This window comes from Sycon ciliatum, chromosome 7 (assembly GCF_964019385.1).
Source record: "Sycon ciliatum chromosome 7, ocSycCili1.1, whole genome shotgun sequence".
NCBI classification, from domain to species: Eukaryota; Metazoa; Porifera; class Calcarea; order Leucosolenida; family Sycettidae; genus Sycon; species Sycon ciliatum.
In genome coordinates this window covers 35,604,439-35,615,951 of record NC_088649.1, presented here as the reverse complement: position 1 = coordinate 35,615,951, position 11,513 = coordinate 35,604,439, and the positions used below count along the sequence as shown (strand labels likewise).

The 11,513-nt window shown below is 49.5% G+C and overlaps 2 protein-coding genes and 1 non-coding gene across 3 annotated transcripts in view; 2 read left to right on the top strand and 1 right to left on the bottom strand.

The window, feature by feature from the left end:
* Positions 1–363: 363 nt before the first annotated feature.
* On the bottom strand, positions 364–436 carry Trnar-acg (transfer RNA arginine (anticodon ACG)). The gene has a single exon. It is a non-coding gene; the product is annotated as a tRNA-Arg (tRNA).
* A 4,128-nt stretch (positions 437–4,564) lies between these two features.
* Positions 4,565–11,513, top strand: part of LOC135821428 (uncharacterized) — a 45,409-nt gene continuing 38,460 nt past the window's right edge. Inside the window, exon 1 of the mRNA XM_065334493.1 lies at positions 4,565–4,911. The gene's annotated coding sequence lies outside the window, so the exon portion shown is untranslated. The remainder of the gene's footprint in view (positions 4,912–11,513) is intronic.
* LOC135821892 (uncharacterized protein K02A2.6-like) lies at positions 5,870–9,784 on the top strand. Its single transcript, XM_065334889.1, has one exon. It carries the CDS (start codon positions 5,870–5,872, stop codon positions 9,782–9,784), a length of 3,915 nt encoding a protein of 1,304 aa, XP_065190961.1.

Here is an 11,513-nt window from a genome sequence, read left to right as displayed (position 1 = left end):
CCAGGAGCACGTGACCGCTTCTTCAACCATGTTCGATTGGGAATAAAGGAGGAACGCTGCATCGCAGCATTTTCGGACCAAAACCAGTCGACTCAGCGTCCAAAAGACTACAACATATGGGCCAATCGCCGTCATCCGTGCTTTTATACGAAAGACATAGCACTTTTAGTGAGATTTTGCATACAAATCCCCATCTAGTAGGGCGCAGTCACCCAGTTTCGGTGGAAGTGCGCGGGTTCGATTGGGAAAAAAAGAAGGAGGGGACCGTCGCAACTTCCTCGGACCAACACCATTCGACTCAGCACCCGGAACACTACAACTGGTGAAAATTTGCATGAGAAAAAGAAAAATGAAGAAAAAAAGCGACCACGCCAGGATTCGAACCTGGAATCTCCTGATTCGTAGTCAGGCGCCTTATCCGTTGGGCCACGCGGCCAGTCACACTCTGACGAAATTATCTGCAATCCTTGTATTTGCAGTCGGTGAGCTGTGGGATCGTAGATGCACAGCAGCACCGGACATGTCCATGCGAATCTACACATACATGACTGTAATACAATCATGTAAAGATGGAGTGTCCGGGTACCACGTGATCTACTCCCTCCCTAAAGTTAGTAACTTGAACTCATGAAGTGAAGCCTACACGTACATGACCCACGCAGTGCCGTCTGCCCTGAATTTTCCAGCAACACAATGACAATTTGTTATTTTTTTATTTTTTACTAAGTACACAACCTACTCGTCAGAAGGGGAGAAGACAACAGAGTATACAATGACAACACAGCAGGGTGAGAAGGGGCTGCAAAGCAAGCGTGTGCTGGTGAGGCAAGCCCACAACACCGACCTATGGTCTCGGCGTTAACGTGAGCTTGCGCACCATAGCCTAAAAGAAGGGGGTGATTTAGTGCGATAAAGACAAGAGAAGGTGAGGTAGAATGGTTGAGGAGAGAGAGAGAGAGAGAGAGAGTGTGTGTGTGTGTGTGTGTGTGTGTGTGTGTGTGTGTGTGTGTGTGTGTGTGTGTGTGTGCGTGTGTGTGTGTGTGTGGTTGTGTGTGTCCCATATGGTGTAGTGGTATGTGCAGCGATTTCCAATTGATAGGTTGCGGGTTCCATTCCCGACGATTAAGGTCACACACGTCTTTCTTCTCTTTCTCAGACTCTTCCTGACTTTTCTTTCATTCTCCTGGGTGGTTACCAACAGCCAGTGTATGCCGGAGTATGTGGTGTGGTGTGTATGTAGAAAAAGAAAAAAAAGAAAAAAGAAAAAATGGAAAAATGAAAAATAGGGATTCACTGGCCAGAAAAAGTCATTTCAGCAGCTGTGTGGTGGATACCAGGCTAAAAATATTGGCGGTCAATTCATCAGCCTTGCAAGCTGTTGAATGGTTGCTATTAAATGTACACGTTTGTCGACCTGAGCGTTCCAAGATAATCCCCGTGTACAACCGTGCCGCACACTCGTACAATGGTCATGTACACTATTGTATTATCTCCACCATCTTCAAATTACTGTGGTGATGGTGATGTGAGTGCAGAGTTTGGATCGGCCAAGAGCGCAATGTGGTGGTGTGGTGTATTGGATTCCATAATGGCCGGGTGGCCGCTACTTCTTCTCATCTTCAAATTACGTGCATCAAGGACTAGAGCGGCTCAGTTCAGTACTGGGACTGCGAATGACAAAGATGAAGCAATACTTATCCCGCCACGGGGTTTGACATCTGCCCTGTCAAGTTCTGACTTACAAGCATAGGAATGCACAAGGACTAGGGCGGCTCAGTTCAGTACTGGGACTGCGAGTGACAAAGGTGAAGCAATACTTATCCCGCCACGGGGTTTGACATCTGCCCTGTCAAGTTCTGACTTACAAGCATAGGAATGACAGCTAGCGTCGCATTCCTCGGATCGCTATTCGTGCTCATCAAGTGTCGTACGTCGTGTTGGGATAGTGATCCGAACGCGCTGTGCATGTGCCGGTGTCTTGAGAAAACGAAACATGAGCATGTAACGTTATCCTTACTGTACCGGTACTGGTTCCATATCCATGGATACTCGGGTACACACACTTAATAAAAAATAGTTACAGTTCGCATGTCACTCATGGAAGGATCCAAGGGCTTAACGCATCTGTCAATGAAATCCAGGCAGAAGAGCCAACAAAAGGCATCTGAATATTGTTAGAACGTATCGCAGTAAGAACAACTACGCGAGCGCAGCACAATGTTCCACAAGCATCAGCCATTTCTTCTTGTTGTTGACATACTTGAGAGGAATCAAAAGCGTTTCTGCTGTAACTCTGAGTTTCACGGTTTTAGCCGAACATCAGACAGCAACAGGCAAAAAAAAGAAAGAAAAAAGTTGCTGTCTGGTGATCGGCTACAACCGTGAAACTCAGAGTTACAGCAGAAACGCTTTTGATTCCTCTCAAGTGTGTGTACTCGGCGGCTCTGCACCTTGGTGTGTTGAGCACTGTCACGAACAAGCACAACTTCCTCCAAGTATACACGGGGATACATTTTCTATCTCTCTCCTTCTCTTTCTGATCAAAAAAATAAAATAAGGTTTCGCATGTTTCGCGTTTTTATAAAGATAAACATTCGACCTGGGAAAATAGTGGCGACAATCAGATATCTTTTGACAGATATCTGATTGAGTGAACCCTGCAACAATAACCCAGTGTACAAACTTCACTTTTCTCTACTTCAATTCAAACTCACTCTCCGCGTCCAAGCACCACAGAAAGTTATCAATTTTGATAATAACACCGGTGGACTCGGATGGAGAGCCAAGGATAAATTTATAGAAAAGAAAAGGGCCAAGAAACTTCAAGTTACGCTCTAATGCAGTTAGTTGTAGAACATCAGTACCATCGGTCGGTGTCGTGCAATGTTATCGCATGAGCTAATCAGTGTTTAGTAGCTGCTGGTGGTGTCAGTGGACATTGTAGCGTAACTTGTAGTGCCTTGGTCCTTTTCTTTTCTATAAATAGCGCCGGTCATACAGTAGTCGGCACCTCTAAACCTCAGTTCACACTCACATTCACACTCAGTTCACACTCACATTCACACTCAGTTCACACTCACATTCACAACATCTACACTCGCACTGTATAGACTGTAGTTTCAACTAATCTTCAGCCGATACCACTGGATACCAGACTTCCAGTCTTCAAATGCTAACTACAGTAGATCTACTAAGTACCAGTAATTCGAAGTACTTCACTAGTACTGTAGTAGTACTCCCAAGTACAGTAAACTAGAAAGAGGTGCAACTCTGCGTTGATGAAACCCCCATATCACCCCCATTGCACACTCACTTCTCCCAATCCTCGCCTGTCACCGGTTATAGCCCATACTGGATATTGATCGGAATATTTAAATTTGGGTTATGTGCGAGAAGCTATGGCTCAAAGATGCATGCGTAAAGCTTTGCACATTGAGGATCAACATCCAGTTCTCAGCAAGTCCTGGGACATCGATATTTTCTTACCTCTCTTCTTATAACAAAATGCTACTAAGTTATATTCATGCTTCAGTGATACCAATGGCTGATGAGGATCAATTTGTAAACGTAGGACACAGTAGTGTTGTATGCCAGGCATACTTCTCTTTTTTTGTGCTGTAGACCGTGCGATTGTGGCAGAGGGCTTGTGAGTCATGACCAAACTGAATGAACCTAGTAGCCAAAAATCCTGTAAACACGTTCAATGTCATTCTTGATTGGTTGGGATTGCGTCTCGGAACCAGGTGCCAGGTACCAGAGGGTCCTGTTCTTCATCACGGTCATCAGCTATGTTTACGTTCTTCGTTCGTGCACGCTCTCTGAGATCATCCTTGCTGCTTCCCGCCATTGCCATTCGAACAACTGCAAACGCTATGACCGTGCGGTTAGCTGCACCAAACCTGCGTCAGTCTTGGAGATCAAGTCCTCAACGAAGAGAGAGCCAGGCCGCCCGGGCGCACCAGGCACGGGTGAGGTAACGTCACGTCATCCATGTGTCAGCGTTTTCGCTGAAGCCCCCATCGGCATGGCTAGCACTGAAGCAAATGAATTACTAGTACTAGTATGGCAGTGAAACACACTAAGTATTGTTGTCTTAGTACGTATCCTGATAAGACATACTCTTCGCTTATTACGGACATTGTTCGGAGCACGGGTGTATTGATCCATACTGAACTATAGTACAGGCATAAGAAGTCCCAAGGATACAAAGATCACTTTCCTGTTCCCCGTTGGGATGAGCTGACGTCCTGGTGTGGTACTAATGTGCGCATGTAGGTGTGCTGAAAACTAGGCCCATGGCTGGCCAGGGCAGAATCCGCATGCCACAGAACGTGTGATGATGCATTCCGGAATTAGAGACGGCGCATAGCGTCGTTTATGCATGTAGCCAGAATGTAACGCGTGTGGACCCGATGTATGTATACCTTTTGATTAGTCCCATGCACGGAGAAAGACCCTGATGTGATCATCAGCGACCTGCGTGCCCAGCATGTGCTCCACACATAAGGCCTGCAGCATACGGACGTCCACCTGCCTACCGGTACCAGACCCGTGGCCTCCCCTGCATGCACGCCACAGCCTGGTGGTGCACCGCGTAAAGAGCGCTACACACCCGGATGAGCAGCGACAGTTCCAAATTATTCGAAATGCCGGACACGGGAGGGGACCCATGCCGCACGCCTGCATATCATCTGAGTGTGTGCTGACAGTCGACAGTCGGTACTCGTATCAGACTAGACTGAACAACAACAACAACAACAATATCCCCGGTCCTTCTTGTTCCACCTGGACTATCCACAGCGCAGAGCCGTACAGAGCACCAGGGCACGGCTTTCATTGGAGTCCTGCCGTTAGTGTTACGTAATTCCGAAACAACTTGGTACCTCCCGCTAGCTTCATCAGCGCAAGCAGGTGAGTTGAACTGAGCATGAGCTGGCCATAAGGTTCTTGTGTAAGACCTGCCGGCCATGCAACATAATAATTATATGCTTCATGCGGGAAACTAATCTTGTAGGTCCGGCAGCAGAGATAGTAGCTGTAGGCAAACGTAACCTTCAGGCTGAGTCTAGCCGCGGGGGAAGTAGACGTTAGAGGTTCTCTGCCCAATGTTTACATTGCCGTCTACTAGTAAACAGGCGTGCACACAACAAGCACATGTATACTCGCTTGCTGCTCTCGCTCCGAGTTGTGCCCTTGCTTCAAGAACAAGCTCGAGTAAATCTGTCTATTCGCAGAGTGTTTGTTGGGTATGGCAACGCTGTGAGAAAGTGTGTTCGTTACGCCGCTGCGACCGTGGGGCGTGTGAATAAATCACCAACTGGGCCAGAGGATCCTGTGTGTGCACTGACTACATTGCAAAAGAGAGGAGGTGGATGAAACCCAAGTCGTGATGTTCACATACACCACTTCGTGACTGTGTGGCAAATACAAGTACAGTATCGTGTGGGGCGTAAAGTGTACACACAGACAATAATATGTTGCCGCGTAACGCGTAACGCAGGGTGATGATGTATATGGATTCCCCCATGCCATATTTGACCTGTAGTTCATGTACTCCCGTACTAGATTTGTACCACAGTTGTATGACCTCGCACCATAACGGCATGCTTGCTTGGCTTGGGAGATACTTCCGTGCTTCATGTGTTTTGCCTCTTCAGTTGTGTTTTCCTTCTCTTCAGATTTGTTTTATAATAAATGTCTTCTTGCTATCTGTAGACATATCATGGCGCAGTGAACTGTTCGTTCCTTGTAGAACTCACCTGTGTGTTTAGTTTCTCGTGCTTTGTGTTTGCACCTCGTTGTGTTGCGCACTGGCCGATTTTTTTGTAGTTTGTTCGTGATACCAGCATTTGCGTAGGTTGCGACCACGATGTCCGACTCAGACCCTGCTCCTGACATTGTTGCCCTGACCGCGATGTTGGCGGCACAAATGAAGTCCTCAGAGGAGAGGGAACGTAAAATGGCTGACCTGTTCCAACAAACTATACAACGACTGACACAACCAACACAACAACCCGTGCAACCCAGCACCACATCACCAGCTCCAAAGCCTGTCTCTGCGGAGCGACCGATTTTACTGTCGTCCTCGACATTAGCCGACTTCACGGCATGGCAGGAAATGTGGCGAGACTATTATGAGTGCCAGCACCTGTCAGCCCAGAGCCGTGAGACCAGAGTATCCTCGCTGCGGCAAGCTCTTGATGAGGAGCTACGCAGATTTCTCCGCGAGGGTATTATCGTGACTTCTCCGAATCCCGATGCGGACGATGTGATTTCTGCAGTCAAGGAATATTTGCGACGGCAGCGCAACCCACTCCTGGATCGTATCGCATTTTACGATAGGTGTCAGTCGAAAGGCGAGTCTTTCGATTCTTTTTACACTTCGTTGAAAGAATTACACACTAGCTGTGATTTTCCGGACGTTGTTTTGTGCTCACAATGTTCAGCACACACATGTAGTACCTGTCGCACAAGCCTGACACGTGTGCGTGCTGACACCCTGCGTGACAGGATTGTCATTGGAATTGGTGACGACGCTACCCGGCACAAGCTATTGTCTGCCAAGGACTTGACCCTGAACGACGCAGTCACAATTTGCCGGGCGGAGGAAGCGGCTACCACGACGAGCAGCAGTATCCCGTCCACCAGCCAGCTCAATGCTGTGCGGCGGTCCGCGTACCAACGCAGTAAGCAACAATCCCGACAGGGACAGCCTGGCAGCAAGATGTCTGAACCTGTATTGCCATCTGCACCCGCTCCCTCGTCAGGAAGCGACACACACAAGAAGTGCCCCAATTGCGGCCGGAGCCCGCACACAAAGTCTAGTTGCCCTGCCAGCGGCAAGAAATGTAATGGCTGTGGCAAGACTGGTCACTTTCTCGCTATGTGTAGGTCGTCGTCACAATCGGACCGGAACGTGAAGCATGTGGGCCAACTGAAGTTGCAGCGTACTCGTCTTGCTGCGCAGCCTACAGTGCGTGTGTCCACCCGTTTAGCCACTGAGGATGAGGCAGTCACGCTACCCTGGGTCCCTGATACTGGCAGTGACGTCGATGCCATTGGCGAGCATCATCTCGAACTGCTTGGCGGGTTCCCCGAGAACCTCGACCATGACCCAGAGTGCGTCCTAGCGGCATCTGGAGAGCAGTTGCAGAACGCCGGCAGTATTCGTGCTTCACTTCAGGTTGGCGAAGTACAACACAGCACCGTAATCCACGTGTACAAGGGTCTGGACGATGCTCTTCTATCACGTTCGTCCTTGAGTGCACTCCAGCTCCTCCCGTCAGATTGGCCTGCACAGTACCCTGCTGCTAATGCTGCCGCGCCACCTAAGGTCCGTGCTGTATCAAAGCCTGTTGTCAATCCTAGCTCTGCTGATATCGCTCGTGTTCGCGATGAGCTACTGCAGGAGTTCTCGGACGTGTTTTCCGACACTGGCTTGAAGGCGATGGCAGGTCCTCCGATGGACATCCAACTTCAGCCAGATGCTAAGCCGTCATGTGTCCATACCGCACGCCCGATTCCGTACGCGTTTCGTGACCAGGTCAAGTCACAACTGGACACAATGGTTGTCGATGGCATAATCGAGCCTGTCAGTGAGCCTAGTGAATGGTGTCACCCGATTGTGCTCGTCGACAAGAAAGGTACCACTGAGAAACGCCTCACCGTCGATTTCAAACGATTGAATGACCAAGTCCTGAGACCAGCCCACCCTGTTCGCACCGCTCGCGATGTGGTTTCTGGTATTGGATCGGCACAGTTCCTCACCAAGCTTGATGCAAGGCACGGATACTGGCAAATCCCACTGAGTGAGCAGGCATGTCCAATGACCACATTCATCACCCCATACGGCAGGTATCGTTTCCTACGCAACCCTCAAGGCCTGATTTCCGCCGGGGATGTTTTCAACTGCCGCACTGATGCTGCGTTCGATGCAATCCCGAATTTCGCCAAGGTTGTAGATGATTGCCTGGCCTATGATGACGACTTTGCCTCCCATGTCACCCATGTTCGTGACATCCTGCTGTGTGCTCGACAGCATGGCATTACTCTGAGCCCGTCCAAATTCACCTTTGCGTCACGTCACATCCATTTCTGCGGCTACATTGTCAGTCCAGACGGCTGGGTTGTTGACGATGACAAGGCAGCGGCTATTCGCGATTTTGACATTCCTGCGAACCGCACTGATTTGCGTTCGTTTCTTGGCCTGGTGAACCAGTGTAGCGAGTTCTCACCACACCTCGCCGCCTGCACCACTCCGCTTCGTGGTCTGTTGAAGACGACCCGTGAGTTTGTCTGGGATGCCAACCACACTGTTGCGTTCGAGAAGACCAAGTCTACTCTGCTGTCTCCTCCTATCCTGGCCTTCTACCAGCATGGACACGACCTCCGTCTGGAGACTGATGCCTCTGCACTACGTGGTCTCGGCTTCGTTCTGTGGCAGAAGCAGGATGATAAGTGGCGAATCATCCAGTGTGGCTCCCGCTACCTCTCTGACGCCGAATCTCGCTATGCTGTTGTTGAGCTTGAGATGCTCGCCGTCGTTTGGGCTGTGCACAAGTGCAAGTTGTACTTATCCGGCACCCTATTTGATCTGATCACTGATCACCGTCCGTTGATCCCGATTATCAACGCGTATTCTCTAGATCAGATCGAGAATCCTCGCCTTCTCCGTCTTCGCCTGAAGCTGCAGTCGTTTCAAGTGCACGCTTCCTGGCGAAAAGGCTCTGATCACGCGTTTGCTGATGCGCTGTCTCGCAATCCCGTCGGCATCCCGTCTTCAGATGATGAACTCGGCGAAGCCCCTGCTCTTCATTGCCGCAGCATCCGTGTGTGCATGCTCCGTGATGATGGTCCTCACCCCAACCTGAAGTTTGCTGAACTTCGAGCAGCCGCCTCAGCTGATCCAGTCTATCAGTCTCTTGTCCAGTGCGTTCTGCATGGTTTTCCCGCTCGGCAGCGTGATTTGGATGCTCCACTACAACCCTTCTGGAATGGACGTGAACACCTGTCAGTGGACCAGGGCATCGTCATGAAAGGCCAACGCATTCTCGTTCCCTTGGCCATGCGTCAACGTGTTCTCGCTAATCTTCATGCCTCACATCAAGGTCTCGTCCGTACCAAGGCTCGCGCCCGACAGCTCGTGTATTGGCCTGGTCTCACCGCCGACATAGACACCCTTGTCCGTGCCTGTTCCGCGTGTCGAGAATTCCAGTCGTCACAGTCAGCCGAACCACCGATGAATGACCGTCATCCTACTCTACCGTTCGAGTTTGTGTCCGCTGATCTGTTCTCTTGCCAAGGCTATGAGTTTCTTGTTTATGTCGACCGTCTGACTGGTTGGCCGTGCGTTGTTCGAACCGGCAGGACCACGTCATCACACGATGTCATTCTCGCTTGTCGTCGTTGGTTTGCCGATCTGGGTGTGCCTGCTGTACTGTGCACCGACGGTGGCCCCCAGTTTGCATCGAAGAAGTTTGCCGACTTCTGTAGCCGTTGGCAAGTGCAACGCGTATCCTCTTCCCCGCATTATCCCCAGAGTAATGGACATGCGGAAGCCGCAGTGAAAGCCATGAAGCGCTTGCTGCTCAAGACCTCGTCAAATGGCAATCTCGACACAGATGCATTTCGTCGTGGTCTACTGGAGTGGCGGAATACGCCCGGTCCGTCTGGCAAGAGCCCAGCTGAGCATCTTCTCGGGCATCCACTTCGGTCTTTCGTCATTGCTGAGTGGACGCAGTTTGATTCCTCGTGGTCGACCGTCGCTAGTGAGCGTGCGGCGTAACCCGCGACCAGGCTAGTGCGACAAATTTTCGTTGCGTTCGTAACGCGCGTCCGGCGGGGTGCGGCGATCTTTTCATTGCAGTTTGCAAAAAATGATGCGGCAATAGGAAAAAAATGATGCGGCAATAGCAAAAAGTGATGCGGCAATAGCAAAAAAAGGACTGCGGCAATATAGAAACCTGTGTAACGGCTCCTGTGCGACTTTGCATGTAACGCCCTGCGTGCGGTAAACATGTGCCAATGTAACGCTCCATGGCCTCACTGCGACCATATATATTGCCAGTACGGTAGTTTACTTGTGTGTCTCAACGGACCACTCCTAAAAAAAGCACAGGAATGGAAACTAGAGTTGTTCGTGAAGAAAGCAGACTTGCCATTGACTTGTCAACGTGCTCCCGCCACGAAGAGGAGCCTGCGACACAAGTTCACAATGTTGTTGATATTGTTGATGTAGCGGTAATAGGAATGAAGGGTGTAACAAGATGTACGCATAGAAGAATAGAATTACACCAAACTCTATTCAACTGAATCAACTTTGAGTCATTATGACTTTTACAAACAGTAACTGCCTGAAAGAAACAATTGGCAAGGCAATGAATTGGTCGACATTGCCTGAAGTAGTGCTATTCGAAGGAGACATACGTACTGCAGAGAATTGACTGAAATTTCACTGAAACAAGAGAAATATCGTAGACTACTCTATTACTACTAGTACTAGACAACACAGCGACCAAGTGGTTTTCTAAAGTCCTGGCCCGGCGTTGATGATCAAGCATGTATGCTTGATCGGCGATGAGACGAGATCGAACAGTGATCTCCGAAATCTAGGTGTGGCGCAACTGTAAGCTGCTAATGGATATTATCCCAAAGTCAGGAGCCATTCTTCATTACATGCGCTTGTGTCCTGTCGTAGAAAATTAATTGAAGGGAGGGAACGCGACGCTTTGCGGCTGCATTCTGCGACCGAGAGTGGTCGCTAGGTGTTGGCGGATAATGCTCGGTAATATGGGATATAATGCTCTCAGTAATGCTCCACAAAAGGCCATATAATGCTCCAAATAATGCTGATAATGCTCCAAATAATGCTGGTAATGCTCCGCGGGATGGAATATAAACACCTGAACCTTGCGGTATTAGGCTAAGAAAAACGCTATAATATTGCACCCATGCTATGATAAACACATAATACAATATCAGGTAAACATGACATCCTTTACTTTTGTCAAGGCAGCTCCGTTAACAGCGGCACCATCTCGCATTGCGGCTATTAGCATGTCGGGGGCAATTTGATATTGCGTTGACAGGCAGGTGATGACTTCCCTTGCCAATTGGGAGCCGTTGAGGCTCTTTGCCAGGACGTGAAGACGAATGAGGCGCTGCTGGAGCGACCAGCTTGAATCCACATATCTTATCACTATTACCAATGCCTCCCCAAGGTGAGTGCTTCCATCAAATACTACGGAATTAAACCGGGCCTCTGTCAGTTCTTCCTTCAGCTGCTTCACTTCCTCGTCTAGGAGGAACGGCACGTAGAGTGACAAGTCGCTCGAGTCAGTCAATCTTTCGTTTCTGTCAGACTCCAAAAGCGGTCGTAAGTAATCAACCTTTGCGAGTGGGATTCCTGCTTGCAACATAGAACGCACAATCTGGATCCGCCGCTGAGACTCGGCTGAACTAACGGCCTCAGTAAGACCGGTGCCAGCTAGAGCCTTCCCAAGTCGTTTCTGATA

What these genes read in the sequence shown, in the direction of transcription:
- LOC135821892 (XM_065334889.1), top strand. Translation starts at nt 5,870, where the DNA reads ATGTCCGACTCAGACCCTGCTCCTGACATTGTTGCCCTGACCGCGATG.